The sequence below is a fragment of the Oryza brachyantha genome, chromosome 4, assembly GCF_000231095.2.
Source record: "Oryza brachyantha chromosome 4, ObraRS2, whole genome shotgun sequence".
NCBI classification, from domain to species: domain Eukaryota; kingdom Viridiplantae; phylum Streptophyta; class Magnoliopsida; order Poales; family Poaceae; genus Oryza; species Oryza brachyantha.
Genome location: NC_023166.2, coordinates 19,765,463 through 19,783,920, shown reverse-complemented (window position 1 = coordinate 19,783,920; position 18,458 = coordinate 19,765,463). Strand labels below are relative to the sequence as shown.

At 43.3% G+C, this 18,458-nt stretch overlaps 3 protein-coding genes across 3 annotated transcripts; 2 read left to right on the top strand and 1 right to left on the bottom strand.

The window, feature by feature from the left end:
* The first annotated feature begins 575 nt into the window (after window positions 1-575).
* LOC102711883 (GDSL esterase/lipase At5g03610-like) lies at window positions 576-2,596 on the top strand. Its single transcript, XM_006653764.2, has 5 exons — window positions 576-687; window positions 793-1,011; window positions 1,230-1,498; window positions 1,780-2,062; window positions 2,161-2,596. The coding sequence occupies exons 1-5, from the start codon at window positions 630-632 to the stop codon at window positions 2,394-2,396; spliced, it is 1,065 nt and encodes a 354-aa protein (XP_006653827.1). The 5' UTR covers window positions 576-629; the 3' UTR covers window positions 2,397-2,596.
* A 5,438-nt stretch (window positions 2,597-8,034) lies between these two features.
* On the top strand, window positions 8,035-11,567 carry LOC102711694 (oryzain alpha chain). Its single transcript, XM_006652860.3, has 5 exons — window positions 8,035-8,564; window positions 9,525-9,760; window positions 9,842-9,982; window positions 10,559-11,008; window positions 11,115-11,567. The coding sequence occupies exons 1-5, from the start codon at window positions 8,111-8,113 to the stop codon at window positions 11,217-11,219; spliced, it is 1,386 nt and encodes a 461-aa protein (XP_006652923.2). The 5' UTR covers window positions 8,035-8,110; the 3' UTR covers window positions 11,220-11,567.
* A 4,714-nt stretch (window positions 11,568-16,281) lies between these two features.
* LOC102711425 (protein IRX15-LIKE-like) lies at window positions 16,282-17,730 on the bottom strand. Its single transcript, XM_015836316.2, has one exon. It carries the CDS (start codon window positions 17,448-17,450, stop codon window positions 16,482-16,484), a length of 969 nt encoding a protein of 322 aa, XP_015691802.2. The 5' UTR covers window positions 17,451-17,730; the 3' UTR covers window positions 16,282-16,481.
* Between the last annotated feature and the right edge of the window lie 728 nt (window positions 17,731-18,458).

Below are 18,458 nucleotides of genomic sequence, written 5' to 3'. Positions count from 1 at the left end.
TAATCCTCTAAATAGATATAGATGATGTCATATATAGATGATCTGCTAGAGTACAAAGGGATATGAAGGATGAAAATGTTTTAGATGATCATCCAAATAAAAATATGGATAACCAAATTTAGATGAGCTGTTAGGATGCGGCAGATTAGTTGTTGCTGCCTGTCTCCGCCCAGCAGGTATAGGCCTAGAGCCTCTCTCTCTAGCTGTATGTCTGCGTTCATGTCATTGTATCGTACAACTACTCCCTGCTAGATCTGATAGGAAAGAAAAGAAAATTAAAAGAGAGAGGGAGTGAGATTGTGGAGAGGCCCAATCACAATCCAAGAAAACTTCAAGGATTCATATTATATAGATTCGGTGCGAAATGGGAGGAGGCGTTCGAGAAAAACGCGCGAGCTGAAACGAGTGGCCCACATGGCGGGCGACTCAAACGCTGCAGCTGCGGCAACGGTACGTGCGCAACCTCGTCGAAGGATAAGCCGGTGCATCCCATCTGCAAACGAAAAACGCAGAATTTCTCGGCCGCTTCGCGTGTATAAGTAGGCAGGCGAGGAGAGCACATACGCAGCACAAACCGGAGCCATTTGACAACACTCGCTCGCGTTTGACAGCTCAATCGATCGCCGGCCATGGCGAAGCTCTCCTCGCTCCTTCCCTTCGCCTGCTGCATGATCTTCTTTCTGAATGGTACGTGCTAGCATTCTTGTCATTTTCGAGTTCATTCATGCATGCGTCTAATATATGTCGATCAAATCCTCATTCGTTGTTTCGTGCGTGTGTGTGATCATGCAGCTGCTCTTGTGGGAGCTCGTCCAGCTCCTTCCGTCTACATGGACAACGGGGCTTACGCGCTGTTCGTGTTCGGCGATTCGTTCGCCGACACCGGCAACCTCCCCAGATCCCATCTGAGCGAGGCGTCCCGCGAATGGTACTACCCGTACGGCTCAAGCTGGGGTAACAACAAACCAACCGGCCGCTTCTCCAACGCCCTGGTTGAGTCCGATCTCATAGGTAAGTGCAAGCTAGAGCTCAAGCATTCATTCCTGATGCAATTCCAGAACGAATATGTACTCCATCCGATTTATAGATTTATCTAGATTCATCCTTATATATATATATATATATATATATTATTTAGATTCATTAGCATATATATAAAGTCTTATAACGTGGACGTGGAATAGAGAGAATATATATTTACGTGGCTTGATTGGTTGTTCATTTTGCAGCCCAGATGCTGGGGCGGCATGAGGCACCTCCCACGTACAAGAGGAGGGGCAGCTACGTCCATCCGCACGGCATGAACTTCGCGGCCGGCGGCGCCGGCGTGTTCTCGGTGCCCACCGGCGCGCCGACGCTCGATAAGCAGGTCGACCACTTCAGGGACCTGGTGCAGGACGGCACCATTACCAGGGGGAACCTCGAGAACTCCATCGCCCTCGTCGCCATCTCCGGCAACGACTACGCGCGCCTCGCCAACGTCAATAGTACCGGCAAAGTGAGTACAGTACTACGCCTCCATTCTCGAACAATATATTTATAATTAAAATATAATATATGAACAAAAAATTTATATACATGCTTTAACTATTTAAAAGCAAATACTGAAAAATAAACTTTAATAAAAAAATTAAACTTGGGCTTACAAGTATAAGCAAAAACAAAAAGATAAAGGTGCTACACACACTTACAAGTTGATTCATTAGATCGATTAGCCTGCATGCAGATTATATTACCTGTCTTTCTGATCGATCACATGCTTGCGTTTTGCCGTTGCAGATGATAGAATTTATCGAGAAGGTGACGACCGAGATCGCGAAGCAGGTGCATCGGCTGCGGAACAACGGCGCCAGCAAGATCCTGGTGAACAACCTGCACCCGCTCGGCTGCACGCCGTGGGTAACCAGGTCCACCAACTACACGGAGTGCAGCTTCAAGGGCAACACCGGCGCAGACATCCACAACGGCAACCTCCTGATGAAGATCAACACCACGGTTCACGACTACATCCTCCATGTCGACGTCAACAAGGCCTTCAACAACCTCGTCAATCCTAACTCAAGTAACCACACCACACGCATGAATCAAAATCAGTTTTCTTCAACTCCAAATTTTCCTGTCATTTATGCTGAATTGTTTTGGTGGGGTCTTGATCTGTAGATGCAAAGAATGCGATGTCGGCCTCATTCAAGAACAAGCTGGCGCCGTGCTGCGAGAGCATCGACGTGAACGGCTACTGCGGCCAGAAGGGTGATAATGGCACGGAGCTGTACACCCTGTGCAAGAATCCCGGCGACTACTTCTTCTGGGATGATGTGCACCCCACGGAGGCTGGATGGAAGGCCGTCATGAAGCAGGTGGAAGGCCCTATCAAGAAGTTCCTTGGCCTCCACTAGAAAGAACAATATAGTCGTATCAAGCTATATAATTATGTGTGTGTTAGGTTTCGAGTTTTCATTCGGTTTAGCTAGGTATTCTGCAGGTAATTTATTTTGTAAGAGTCAAATCAGGGAATGTTTTGTTTAGCGCGTGTTTTTAATGAACATCTCGTTCGTTAGTCATTGGTTTGGTTAATTCTTCTTGGTTACTTCGCACAGATTTCTGATTTCGCCCTTGCTAACCATTTTACAGCCCAATAATAATCATTCCAACCCAATAGTAATCGTGACATACAAAATGAAAATCAAAAGCCTTATGTTGGGCTATACTTTTCTAAAGGAATTACTTGGTTGTGGGCCAAATGGGCCATAGGGACAGAAGCTCATTTAGTTAGTCTGCTCTGTTTAAAAATCAACAATTTCGCAATGATTCCATCAACGTCAACAAAAGGGAAGGCGAAAATATCACGGAATTTTTAAGCCTCAGATGCGACTAGGCTGATGCAGCTATCATCACATAATCAATGAGAGGTCTGTTTTGATTTATATTTCCTTTTGTCAAGGGAAGGGAGAGATCTTTTTTTTCTCGTGTTTCTGCTTGGCTTTCTCTTGTCCTTACGCTGGAATCTTTAATATTCAGCTCAGTTCACATTACTGGACCCATCCTGTTTTCTGGAAAAAATCGCTATCCGACGTTACCGTTTGGGTTACATAATAATTAATAGCTGCAGAATCCCAATTAAACATCCGGCACTCTGGGCTAAAATTAGAGTTTAAACCACGGCTTCAGAGTTAAATTTTTATCAGAGTTGTGAAGCGAACGAACTCAAAAGCTGACCATGTCCATTCCATGGCGGGATCAATCTGTTTGAAGTCTGAACCCGTCTACTTCAGCTATCAAGATAGCCATCCCAAGAGTGTAAAACTTAAGAACTATTTGACCGATCGACTGAAGTGCCGTAACAAAACTGCACCCAAAACTAAAGAACTACTCGATGACACGTCGACGCGTGGTTGCGTGCTGGGCAGCTCGATCGCCGTGGCAATCACCGGGGTGCTGTACTGCAGGTATGAACCTCCGTCTCATGTTATAAAATATTTTAGCTTTTTTCTAAATTTATATAAATATTAGTAAATCTGATCTATACAAATTATAGATAAATTAGTATAAAAAACTAAAACATCTCGTAAACTAAAATGAACGAAATACGTGATAAATCCATCCGAATTTAACGTAGAAAAAGGAGTGTCAATCGAAAAAAACGGAGTAGTGCAAGGGAGGGGAACCAGCGGAGTCCTTGAACACGACGGCTTTCCTTACGAATTTTTGTGCTGATCTCGCATCGCATGCTGTATTATTATATTGTCCGCACTCTGCATGATTGAACTGAGGCCGTATTAGTAGTAACATGGCTTTCTTCTCTGAATACTTTATGTTGCTTAGGTTCGCCCTGGCACATGTGCCCTGTCACTGTTAGCTATGGGCGTGAAGCCATGAACGGATTCACTATAACTGGGTGCAAGGTGACTTCAAAAGAATCCATTGGATTTTCCATCTAACTATTCACTCTCCCATAGGATCAATCAAGATTGATCCATGCATCGCCGGCACCAATGTTTTTGAGCTTTTGCCAGTTCTTGTCACCAAGCCAAAAAGATAAAGCAGCAGCGTCAAGTGGGTGGGCCCACATGGGGCTTAGTTCTTCTCTTTTTCTCCATTAGGTAGAGTGAGCGGCCACAACTGATGCTACGACACCCGCATGGGGCCAAAGGAGGGGAGAGCTGTACCGTGACAAGCATTACTACCTGTGAATTTTCTGATACGATTTAGTGCGAGTACATTACAAGTACATTTGTAGCTTGTTTCTCAAGTTGAAAGGGACAATTATCTGAATAAACACGTACACCGAAATTCCCAGAGGAAATATATAAGCGGTGATAAGCAATGCCGCTCCCGCCGACCACTTATCGCAAGCTGATTCGCAATCTTGCTACAACTTGAATCAAGATTAGGAGGAGATTATAAGATGCGATCTTCTTCAAGAAGAAAAAGGTTTACGATAGATAATTACTGAACCAAAACAGCGTTTGACCATTTCGTCACGTTTAAAATAAATAAAAATTGATAGGCGGCATACTTAACGACAATTGGACGCTCATGGAGAATTCGTTAATTTTAAGATATATAGACTAACATCTGATGCGTATGATCTTACGAGGGTAAGGGCGACTTTTTTTTTTATTGCAAGAACAGGCTAACTTTTGGTTACACAAAATAAGATAAGTCATTAATCATATGTGTATTAATTATCTTAAATTTAAAAATATTTATTTGTTGTTTTAAAGCAACTGTCTCTGTTTTTTTATAATTTAATTAATCATGTCTTATCTTTGTTTTAAAATAAATTGGTTCAGCCTAATAAAAGAACTCGCCATACGTGTGTTTCAAGAAAATAACGTCAAGGAAGTTGTCTTTGTATTATTTTGTTTCCCACGAATTTTGTTAGTTCATGTCACATCGAATGTTTAGATACTAATTAGAAGTATTAAATATAGACTATTAATAAAACCCACATCATATTTTGGACTATTTCGCGAAACGAATCTATTGAGCCTAATTAGTCTATGATTAGCAAATGTGATGCTATAATAAACATTTGCTAATCGTGGTTTAATTAGGTTTAAAAAATTTATCTAATAAAATAACCTTTATTTATGCAATTAGTTTTGCTATCAGTTTATATTTAATACTCATAATTAACATCCAAACATTCGATGTGACAAGGGATTAACAAAATCACTGGATCCAAACAGCCACGTTCGGACAAAATTTTGTTCCCGTGCATCATCGCAACGTAACACCGTTGATGAGTGAGCATGAATTGAATTCTGTGTGTGTAGGCTGGCCAATCCGGAGGGGGTGGCGTGCGCTGCCGGCTCGCTGTCGCCGGGTCGCGCGCCCATCTCGTCGCTCATCCCCCCGTCCCGAGCGACGATTTCTTGTGGGATTACGGTGTGCGGGGCCGTCACGCCAGCCAGCCACAGCCAACCAGCCGAGAGATTCCAACGCCGGGGTATCGCGTCTCGCTGTCCGTCCACCCATGCGGCCGCAGACGCAGCCCTTTTTTTAAGGGGGTCGAGGAGATTCCTTCCTCAGCTTGGCTGCGTCGCTGGATCTCTGTTGCCCGATTTGTTGCTCCGATTTTGGATATAGCCGAAATTCAATAGGAGTATGTTTCATGGATAGTTACCTGTGTAAAATGTTTTAATAGGAGTGGATAAAAAGCTTTGTTAATTTAGTCATAACAAATTTAACGATCCAACTCGCAAACTCAAAAGCAACAACTTGTTTAGCTCCTAGCAAAGACACACACACATGTTCACGTGCTTAATATTTTTAACTCATACCTAGTCTTTTGATTACATCATACTATTTAGGGTTTATTTGGAACAAAGTATTTTAAAAACACACGAATATGATGTTACACAATTTGCATTCCGACATAAACATAGGAATTTTAAACTTTGATCATTTGGATGGCTCATAGTAAACAGAATAAAGAATTTTTTTTTTGAAAAAGAGAGCTAGAGTGAGAAAGGGAGAGATAAATGGGACATTTCAATAGAAAATAGAAACATGAGGTATAATCTCATCTTTGTTTTCCTTTGGAATTGGGACTAGAAAGCAAATCCATAGTAATTTTCTCAACCATATTCCTTTGTTTCAAAGTAGATAACAGGGGAAAAAAACTAAGGATTAAAATCCTTCAAATTTCCTTTGAAATTTCTTCAATCCAAAGGAGCACTTATATTATTTATTATTTAATGTTTATTATTATGTCAAAGTATAATAAAATAATAAATTACTCCATCCGTTCTAAAATATAACTATTTTTGGTATTGACTTTTGTACCAAATTTAAACATTTTCGGTATTATTCACAAATATATTTGTAAAATAAACTACTTCACATTCTAAATCTCATGTATTAATGAAGCATCATAGGTGTTTTTTTCTTAATCTCAATCACTACAAGTAAAAAAAATGTTTATATTTTAGAACCAAGCTAAACCAAGGTAGATATTTACCTCGTTAGCGTTCTAGCCAAGCGCTGGGCCTGTTAAGCTAATGAGATTAAACCACCAAAGCTGGCTCATTATCTATATCTATACTATGTATTTACCCGTCGAACGGTTTAAGCCTAAGTTAAACCGATAATCACGCCTCATGATAAGCATAGATGTATGGGCACGAGCGGAGATACCGCGCATCTGCATCGGCGGCGTTTTGGCACGCGAAACGAAAGGAGCGGACGATTCTGATACTGTGAAACCCTACTCCCCAATCCCCATCCACCCCTCGCGCCTTATCGTCGTCATCTCTCCAACTACCAGATCTCGCCCGGTGTATCGATGGGTTGTTGGGGGTCGCGAGGAAGAAATTGGCGTCCGGTTGCTTGGCTAACCTTCAGCTCGATCTCGTCGCCTTCCCAATTAACTCCATGCAATGCAAGCAAGGGGCCATGATTACTGACGGCGCCACTCCATGACCACCGGCCCATCGACGTTTCATGCCTGCTGCTTTGAGATAGTTTCCTTGTAGGAGTAGTACGTTTCATGTCTGCAAGAAACTGGGACTACTGCTTGGCACCAGCTGCTACCACTGGTGATGGAAAACCGTGATTAACTTTGCCACTGCTGAGACAGAAGTGAAAGCTCCGTTTGTACCGACCAATCCTCTCCTATCATATCGTCATCGCATATGCATATTAAGATATTTTGATCACATTTAAATTTAGGTATATTTGTATGTGGATCTTAATAAAACTGAACACATATGTAAACCACACTAATTAATGCATGAACTAAGCTAGCTAGACAGAAACATTCAGATGGACTATATCTGTCTAATTTATTATAATATAATCACCTCGTGAAACAGCTCGCTTTCATCGCGATCAGCGATCGTAATTCAACCGATGTGCACTAAACGGTGAAACCTCTCTTTCACCCTTTCACCTTGATGCACCAGCGATCGTAATTCAACCGATGTGCACTAAACTATCGCAGCTTGAACAAGAACGAAATATAAAGTAACAAAAACAAACTTAACAGTCAAAATCTTGCAGCTCCAGGTAACCTTCTCCATGTCTCGGATGACACGGTACCCTTATCTTCCAAATAAAAAATAAACTAAGGCTGCGTTCGGTGGATGGGTTATTAACCGGTGTGAGAAACACAATAATAGATTAGTATATAATTAATTAATTATTATTATAAAAAATAAAAAATAAATTAATCTAAATTTTTAAAATAACTATATTATAGAAAATTTTTAAAAAATACGTCATTTTTCAATTCAGAATATGTATGGCTGAAAAAACAAGGAAATATGGGGTAACAGAAGAAGGAACTAATGGGGCCTAATTACTACTCCAGCAATCAGCCAAATATATATTAAATGCGAATTTAACCCCCAATCCAACCTGTCCACGTCAGTAACACATTTACGATCCCAATAAAAATTTCTCGAAACCAAAAAAATATTTTACTAGTGGATGAGCAGATTAATTTAATTATAAAACAAATCCACGAATATAATGGAATCTGGGTGCACCACTCGTCCCCTCCTAATTCTATAAAGCGACCCCCCGATACCACCACCATCATCTATCCATCCACTCCACTTCGTCTTCCTCCTTTTCTTGGTCTTTCTTCTCCTAGCTCGGCGAGATGAGGATTTCCATGGCTCTCGCGGCGGCCGCGCTGCTGCTGCTGCTGTCCATGGCAGCGGCGGCGGATATGTCGATCGTGTCGTACGGGGAGAGGAGCGAGGAGGAGACGCGGCGGTTGTACGCGCAGTGGAAGACGGAGCACGGCAAGAACTACAACGGCATCGGGGAGGAGGAGCGGCGGTACCTGGTGTTCAGGGACAACCTCCGCTACATCGACGAGCACAACGCGGCCGCCGACGCCGGGGTCCACTCGTTCCGCCTCGGCCTCAACCGGTTCGCCGACCTCACCAACGAGGAGTACCGCGCCACCTACCTCGGCCTCCGGAGCAAGCCGCGGAGGGAGAGCAAGGTCACCGGCAGGTACCTCGCCGCCGACAACGAGGCGCTGCCGGAGTCCGTTGACTGGAGGACCAAGGGGGCCGTCGCCGAGGTTAAGGACCAGGGAAGCTGTGGTAAGCATCTGTTGATCCTTCCATGACTCCTCTCTTCATTCCAGAAGTAAAAAGGTGTCTTTTTTTACAACTGAATCATTAAGCGGTTAGTTTATTTCGGCTTGCGGATGATCTCGATTATCGAGAGAAATTATTGGTTTGTTGCAACAGTGGAGTAGTTTAGTGCCCACGTGAACATAAATTAGGGGACCCGTATCTTCTACCATATGGTCAAACGGCAAATCAGCACATATTTCAATCACAAAACCAGTTTTTTCCCTGCCAATATATACATTCATGGTCCAAAAAAATATATAGATCTGAATTCAGAATTTGAAGTACAGACTGCTGACTGGTGATTCATACTACAGAATCCATGGAAATTCAATTGTTTTTGAGTTGTGTTAGTTGATTGTACATATGAATATAATCCTGAATTTGATCCATCAAAAGTGCATCCTCTAAATTGTTTGGTGACTAACTTAGTAAGAGTAACCGGGGCACCTTTATTTCTGTTCTTAATATGCCAGACTCTGCAGCTGGTCTTGCTGTCTGTGAGTGTACTACTGTGGGGGGAGGCAGGAACGCAAGCTATAGTATATGATTATCCATAAATAATTTTAGTTGAAAGCTGGATTTTTTTTTTTTTTGGAGGGGAGGGGGGTAGGTGCATGGACATATTAGAGCCATAGAGAAAAAGGTACTGTAGTTGCCACTGTTTGAAATATCGCTGGTGGAGCCTCACAAGTGGTCAGTTGTCATTTGGCATGTTGCCAAGTTTTTCCCTTGGAAACACCTTGCATTCACGTCTCCTGCAAACGTTTCACAATCCTATTGGTAGAAGGTGCTCCTCTGCATTTCTAAAATTCTCATGTTCATGTTGTTGCCTCGCTATTATTATGTCCAAATTTTCTCTATCTAATTCATAATGGGCTTGAATTGTCCTGTGTTATCTCATTGTTTCCCTATATGTTTTTGCAGGAAGTTGCTGGGCTTTCTCAGCAATAGCAGCTGTAGAAGGCATCAACCAGATTGTTACTGGCAACTTGACCTCTTTATCTGAGCAGGAGCTGGTTGACTGTGACACTTCGTACAACGAGGGTTGCAATGGAGGTCTGATGGACTACGCATTTGATTTCATCATTAACAATGGTGGAATTGACACCGAGGCTGACTACCCTTACAAGGGCAAGGACGAGCGGTGTGACGTCAACAGGGTATGTTCGTCTTCTTTTCTTCCTTTATGGAGGCGGCATAATTTTGATATCTATTGCTCACCTGTGCTGCTGTACTCACAGAAAAATGCAAAGGTTGTCACGATTGACAGCTATGAAGATGTAACACCAAACAGTGAGAAGAGTCTGCAGAAGGCAGTCGCAAGCCAGCCTGTCAGTGTTGCAATTGAGGCCGCTGGCAGAGCATTCCAACTCTATTCATCGGTAATTTGCTTTAAACATTACAATTCATATTCATCGGGTGATCCTACGCTAAATTGTATTAATGCTTGTGCGGCATTAAGTGCTCTCTCTCTCTCTCTCTGATAAAGAAAAAATTGGAGGTACCTGCCTTCTACTACTAGTTAAGAATATGCCAGGCCAGTCATGATTATTTCAGTAAACCAAATGATTTTGTTGTCTCCCACTTAAAGTTGCAACCACTACAGCAAGTCATTGCATACTTTGATATCATCCATATAATATAATCCTTTTCAGCTTTCCAGTAAATTAGTGCCTCAATGCACACCATTATTCATGTATCTTGTTCATTTGTTGCTTTCCTGCCCCTCCTTTGTGAAGCACTTTTAATGGAACGTGTAGCTTTTGATGTGTTCCCATTAGGACCGTAGTGGAGGGAGTGGTATGAGCCATCATCCACTTTGAAACCAGCAATTAGATGGAGAACATGATTATGAAAGTTAAACTCGAAATGTGAACAACTGAAGTGTGCCTAGATTTTGTTGTTTCCATGGATCGGCCGTGCACTCATATCCATCCATTTCTTCTTATCATTCGTAGGGTATCTTCACTGGAACCTGTGGAACAGCACTTGACCATGGTGTCGCGGCTGTTGGCTATGGCTCGGCGAACGGCAAGGACTACTGGATCGTGAAGAACTCGTGGGGCGCGAGCTGGGGTGAGTCTGGGTACGTCCGGATGGAGCGCAACATCAAGGCAAGCAGCGGCAAGTGTGGCATTGCCGTCGAGCCATCCTACCCTCTGAAGACCGGCGAGAACCCCCCGAACCCCGGCCCTACTCCGCCGTCGCCCCCGTCGCCGGCCACCGTCTGCGACGACTACTACACTTGCCCCGACAGCACCACCTGCTGCTGCATCTACGAGTATGGCAAGTACTGCTACGCCTGGGGTTGCTGCCCGCTCGAGGGCGCCACCTGCTGCGATGATCACTACAGCTGCTGCCCTCATGACTACCCCATCTGCAATGTTCAGCAGGGAACTTGCCTCATGGTAAGCAAAACTGCAGAGATATGGATGAGTAGTATGCTAGCACTATTGCAAGTGCAAGAATTTTCTCTGATCTTTTTTTCTTGTTTTTGCTTGATGAACACAACAGGGTAAGGACAGTCCACTGGCAGTGAAGGCTCTGAAGCGTACCCTGGCAAAGCCAAACTGGTCTTTCCTTGGGAACAGAGCTAACGGCAAGAAGAGCAGCGCTTGAGCAACTTCAGAACCGTGCTGGACCGTCGACAACCAGCGTGATTGCATCTTCGAATGGTGATTACCTGGTGGTGATTGACGAAGACGGATGCGCAGCGGCGCCGGCGATCCCTGCGATGCGCTCTAAGTAATATCTGCTTTATAATAGATTTCTGGTGTACATAAAACCTAAAAAGAACGGGTTCAGTTGGTTACAGAACTGCCAAATTTGCTCCTGAATGTATATGTAAAATTCAGCTAGGGTTGCTCCTAAGCTACTAGGCGTCCGGTTCGACGGAACTGCAAATTGATATTGGAACAATATAAGGCCATTGAACTGTTAATCTATCAATTCATATATTCCACATCATTTGCTTGCGGTGCTGATTATGCTCTTCGTTTTTCGAGCTTTTGCCAATGCTGTCCTTCAAAACCACGTAAAACACACACCTCATCTCCAGAACATGGGGAGTTGAGGTAGGGCTGAAAATGGAGCGGATAGTTTCCGTCCGCTTCAAAAAAAACGGATACAGAGGTAGCTCGGAGCGGATATTTTCTGGATAATTCGAATACGGATACAAATACGGATAATTTTCTTCGGATACAAATACGAATACAGTATGACAGTTTCTGACGAATATGGATATTTCGACGGATATCCGCAGATTGTAATGAGCGGATATCCGTGAACGCCTAAAATCAATTTAGCCCGCTTGATTTCAGGTCTAACCCATCAAGGCATCAATCAATTTACTATAAATTGCTTTTGTGCTATTGGACTATCAGTATTTGTTGAACTCATTATATGCTATGGGGTGGACTTATGTTACTTATCTATTACCCATGAAACTAAATGTACGTGTTTAATCTATGATGAGGCCTAAAATGACCACTATCTCGATTAAGTTAGCTATATATATGTGGTGCTATTTGTCTTTACGAACGGTTTGACTGGTTTGTATGTTTCGAGAAATATTTGTTTTCATATTCGTGTTCGACTACATCCAATCCTTATTCGTATTCGAGATAATTCGTATTTGTTTTCGTATCCGAGATATTCGTATCTGTTTCCGTATCCGCCTAAAAATATGGAAACAAATACGGTATATGTATTATTCATCCGTATTCGCTCCGTTTTCAGCCCTGAGGCCCAAATTGGCACAAATTTGCCTTCAGATTTCGTCTGTAATCTGTGCCTGTTCTTCAGAATTATGTGGTTGGGCTACTGCGCGGATATCTCGATCTTTTCGGCCCAGTAGCATGTCTGACTAAATATAGCCCAGCCTTTGTGGAGCCGTAGTCTCTAAGCTGTTGTATCCCCGTATAGCATGACAGCAGTGGCCCAACCACGCCCAGACGTTGTGCTGAGTAAATCTGGCCCAGCCTCCGATCGGCGGCTTCGTTGTCGTACTTGTGCTCCAATCCATCCACCACGTCCGCGTGGCTTAAGCATGTATTTTTATATAGAGCATTTTTCCTATCCACCATAAGATACCAATATTTTTATGTATAATTTAATACTTATGATACCTTTTTAAGAATGGTAAAATTGTTCTTTTATATAACACCGTTAGCTTTCATGTTTATGTTTTATACTAGTTTTATTTAAAAAATTATATAATTATTTTATTATAATTTGATTTATTATTATGAGAATTTTAAGTATGGCTTATAATTACATATTTGGATAAAATTTTTGGATAAGAATGATCAATCATAAACATAAAAGCTAATAACGTTATATAAAATAATTGTACAATACGTTATTTATTTGTTTGTATGTATGAAGTTTTTTTAACGGGTTACATGTAGCCTATGAGCGTGTGCTCGAGCACTTGATAATTAATCTGACGTAGATGCATATAGACAACTGTTGTCTAACTGCTATACATGTCCTAAATGATCCTACAGTTTAGTTGTTTTTTCTAGCAGCACCATATTAAAATCATCAATAAATATTTATTACATCTATTTAACATTATAAAATATTCTAGCCCTTCTTACATGCATATTATGTATGTTAATGAATCTAAACGTATATATTGATTCATATACTAATATGGGTAGAGCTAAAAAACCTTATAATATGGAACAAAGTGAGTAAATTACTTTCTTTGGTTTCATATAATTGTCGTTTTTGATAGATTTGATTCATATACTAATAAAGTTTTTTATAAATGTGTTTTTGGCGATTTAAAAACCAAAACTAAAAAATAAACAATGACGAAACAACCATAAGATCAAATTTAAATTTAAGGTTAAAATTTTAAATTTTGATTTAGGGTTCAACCAGTCTTCTAAGATTACTACACATATACATAAATTATTTTTCTGACTTAAGGTTATGCTTACAGGTTACTTTTTACATTTACTTTTACATAACTAAAAATAAAAAATACGTAGATAAAATTTTATTCATAGATTATTAATTTTATAGATTATTTTTCACTTTTAAATATACCGACAAGCTGACAATCACCCCGTGTCTTGGCACGGCGCCCACCCCGCGCGAGAACGGTCTCTTCCGCCCGTTTTCGCTGCCGCCGATGAACCAATGGCCCAAGACCCTGCTGCTGAGATTGCCATACTGCGCCTTTTACAGTAACCCCCACAGCTCAAGTGCTCGGATGGGATCTTAGCGCTGACGAATTTGCTAGTACTATTCAAAGGCTTCAGAAATGCAAGCGCAACCACGCGTGAAATGTGATGGAACGCCGCCCTGGGCGAGAAGGTCAACCAAGCGTTTACGCCATCAAGCAAGTTTGGACCCGTCCTGCCATCACATCAGATCCGGCTGGTCCATGCCTAACTATTGAACTCGACCACTAGTATGATAGTATCTCACCAAGTAGTCCTACATTATCAAGCCGCCAGTACACACATGGAACCCGATTACAAATACTAAATACTAGTCGTCTACTAGTACCACCAGAATACAGATCAGGGACCCCACGGAGCAGGGGGAACCATATGCCATTATTCTCGAGAGCTGAATGGTGACAAGCACATGATGTCTGAACTTATTCCTGCCATGAACGATGGTGGAAGCATCAGAATTCGGAACACCAACGTTTTTATTGAACCAACCCGTTTGGGAGATTGTCTGGAGATGTCTCCTGATTAGCCGAGCTGCAAATCTTTGCTTACATTCAGAAGCAGGTAGTGTTTTGTACGGTTTTTGTATTGGTTGTCTACCGGGTCAAATTAAGCTGGCGTTGCTTCCTAACCTAATTACAAACGAAAATTCGGTACAGGAGTTGGCGACGCTTGACAGCTTAACAAACTCTACTCTCTCGGCAAATACACGTCACTGCTTGAAAGGGTATACGCAACACGTCCATTTCAAGCTAAAAAGTTTACTGAGAAAGAACCCGTCTGACCGGAGATATTTACTCCTATAGTTTGCAGATATTTCTGTCTAGAATTCAGACTAATAACATGGTAAACTATGCCGACTATGACATATTTGCAGCGGCACTGTCACTAGCTTGTAACCCATGCACATTAAGTTTGATACGGACCTGGAAGATCACTAATACTACTTGGATTGGCACGACCCACTTAACCTGAAAGCCTGAAATGACATCGTGTTTGGAAAGGGAGGCGGTTGTTGGCATGTCACCGGATTTCACTAAAAAGAAAGTCGTGAAATGGACGGCATGTGGGCGCAGGCTGGAACGGTGTTGGTCCGTTCGATTTGTACCCTGCAGCCAAATCCAATTTATAATTGTCCTACGAGTGGTTCGATCGTTCGGTCTGTCTGATCTGATCCAAAAAGGGCACCCGGTCGAGAGGAGGGGGTAGTTTTACGGGGGAAAACAGGAACACAATATTTGTTTTAAAATAATTTATAGATAAAATTTTACATGTTTCCTTAACAATCTAAAAGTAGGTCAAAAAATAAATTACGTTAAAAAACCTTAAATTCTACTCTAAATTTAAAATTTAAAATTTAGCTTTAAATATAGATAGAAACAAAAAGATATGCCGTGAGCAGAGCCATCTGATCTGAGGACTAACCGCAGAGACGGCTGGTACTCCACTGTACTCCTTCGTGATTATAATGCAGCTCGCAACGTGGTCAGTAGTCGTCATGAGAGAAAAGTTTTCAGAGAAAATATTTTGCAATGTGCGCAGTCCTTCTGATGAGGATCATTTCAAGTCCCAAACCACGTTCACAATGCCAGCCTGACAGGCACCATATAGAGATCTCAAACAGTATAGCTCCCATTGTGTAATGGCAAATCTGGGTACTGCACTTCTGCACTGTCAAATTTCATCTAGCAGAAATCAGATACTCTATGTGCCAAAAATATAATGCAGAGTCACACATTGGTGGCCAGCTATGTTCAGTGGGTGATCGTTGCCACGTCGGCGACCCCACATGTTTTCCATTAGCAGAGAAGCCGATCAGGATCAGCTGCGAGAGTTGTTGAGCGGTCGGTGGTTGCTGCAAAAGACGGCGAACCTTGAACGAAACGACCGAGAGGCAGCACAAGCGCAGCCCGGTTACGAGGGCGCATCAGCTTAATTGCGCATGGATCGACAGCTTAATCAGATCCCCCTCTCTTTCTCTCGGATCTGATGACTCCATGACTCAAACCAAAACAAACAAACACATATTCTTCGGATCAACCGATCTCAAGGCGATATTTTATAGATTAAACTTTTATATATGTATTTTTAGTGAGCTAAAACTTGAGAACAAAATTACGATACAAACACTAAAATATATTTTAATTTTAAATTTTAAAATATAAACATAAGCAGAAGAACCACGAGACGCTAGTTGTTGTACGGTGCTATACTAGTGGCGTTAATACGATGAGGTGATGAGCTGATCCGCTTTTTGGTCACCTGGCTAAGCAACGCACGCAACCAACGCCAAGGAGAAAAGAAAACGAAAAGCGATTGGATCCAACCACCACGCACCATCTACTGTAGCATCCTTCTCATGTTGCTGCTGCTAGCCATGAGCCATCTCGTCACCACCAGCAGAAAACTTTTTACCAGATCAGCCCCAGATATGTCACCAAATCCAAGATCTTTTTGCTGGTTTCGTTGATGTGGCTAATTGTGCAGTAAAAACCTATATTTGCATTTCTCTATCGAGGCAACGATATCATCGCGATTTCTTTTTTTTACACTGTGTTACAAATTATTGTACCACAAAAAAGTAAATATATATGTAACAGAAAATAATTAACAAGTGAGAGGAGAGGAGAGGAGAGAAAAAAATTAGCAGAGGGGAGAGTAAATTTTTGACGCCAATTTTTGACGAGGTTTACTTGCCCGCCGTCTTCTCCGACGATGTCGCCGCCGTGCTGTCTTGGCCGGAGCAGAAGGCATCGCGCCGGCCGTCCGGGCGGATCACGAAGTGGCCGAGCGACGGCGTGCCGCTGCCGGCGACGCGGTTCTCGTCGCAAAGGAACTCCTTGCTGAGGATTTGCTCCACCTCGAACTGGAAGTCGTGCACCAGCACGTCGGTGGGTCCCTTGGCGGCCGTGGCGCCCGTGCGCGCGAGAACGGCGGTGGTGAAGATGGACGGCATCCGTCCCGGCGAGGTCGGGTTCCAGCCGGACGGGCCGTCGACGAGGATGATGTCCCAGGCGACGTCGTAGAGGTCGTTGGGCAGGTCGTTGATGGCGAGGCGGCACTCGGAGAAGAGGAGGTTCTGGATGGGGCGGCACTCGGCGGCGCGCGAGGCCCGCGCCGCTTCGAGGAGGTCGCGGAAGTCGCGGACCTTGGTGGTGTAGGAGACGTCGTAGGCCTCGAGCCCCGGGTGGCGCGGCTCGAGGTACTTGACGTAGAACTCGTTCTCCTCGAGGAAGACGGTGCGGCCGCCGTGGTTGAGCGCCAGCCAGAGCGGGGACTCGGCGCCAAGGCCGAACACGAGGAGGTTGGAGGGGCCCCGGGCGCGCAGCACGGCGGAGATGGCGCGGATGTCGGTGTCGGACATGCGGTGGGTGGCGTTGGAGATGGAGGCGAAGTGGACGAGCGCGTCGAACACCGGGAGCGGCAGCGTGGAGCCGGAGCTGGCGCCACCGGAGGAGGAGGAGAAGGCCGCCGCCGCCGCGCCCGCAGCCCCCGACCCGGAGGAGGCCCCCGACGCGGAGGCGAAGTGGGATGTGTTGTAGACGAAGGTGAGGAACGTGGCTAGCGCGAAGCAGGACGCGAAAACGAGGAGCAGGACGCGGCGGTGGCCCGACGCCGCTGCCGCCTGCAGCTTGTCACGGCTGCCATGGGACTTCATCCCCGTCCCTCTCGCGCCCACGTACGCCCGGTGCTCGATCTCACCGCGATTTCGGGGGTCGGGTGGCGGCGAGGTGGGGAGGAATCAATCGAGCAGGATGGAGACGGAGGAGGGAGAGAGGTCTCAAGGTCAGGTCGTCTCGCGCTCGTGCCGAGCTGGGAAGCTGGGATTTTTTTTCTCAAGTGGTAGTGAAACCGGAGAGAGAGAGAGAGAGAGAGAGAGAGAGTTGTTGCTGCTCTGTCCTTTGCTCGCTTGCTTCCTTTCTGGGCTTCGTCACAGTTGAGTTCAAAATTTACCGCGTAATAACAAAGGGGGCGCTACCAACTCTCTACTAAAACCTTTCTATCCATATCAATAAGAGTTAACGTATACTAGTTAACTTATACATAAATATATCCTATACTATTAATGTATAATTCATCTTTTATATATATACAGGGTATTAGAGTATGCGCTATAACTGTTTGTATCTATAGTCAGCTATTTCCTCTCAATTTTTTCCTCCTATCTCCACGTAAACATAGAGATATAAGGTGACAATTTTTATACCTTACTTTTCTCCAAATGCTCAACTGCTCACGCTGTATGGCCATGATTCTGACATCAAGTAATCATAGGGCATCATAACTCGGACATGAATGAATGATTGAATGGGATCTGAGTGACTTGAATGAATGAAAAAAAAAATGTGTAGGGACAGTTTTGTTTCTATACGCACAAATAACAAATCCAAGCTTCAAACCGAGAAAAGAAAATCCATGTTACTCATACAAAGGAAAAAAAACGAAACTAGGAAAATGTCACAATTTAGATTGTAACGGCACTTTGAAATTGCTAACAACAGTGTATTTTTAAATTTGCATAAAATTTTATAATCAAAACAACATATTTGCGAGTAAAAATTAATTTATGGACAAAAATACCATAAACCCGTCGATAACGATTTGTAAGCAAATGCTAACAAGTAAAGCACTTTAAAAAAATTAAAATCAACTCTAAATAAAAAAA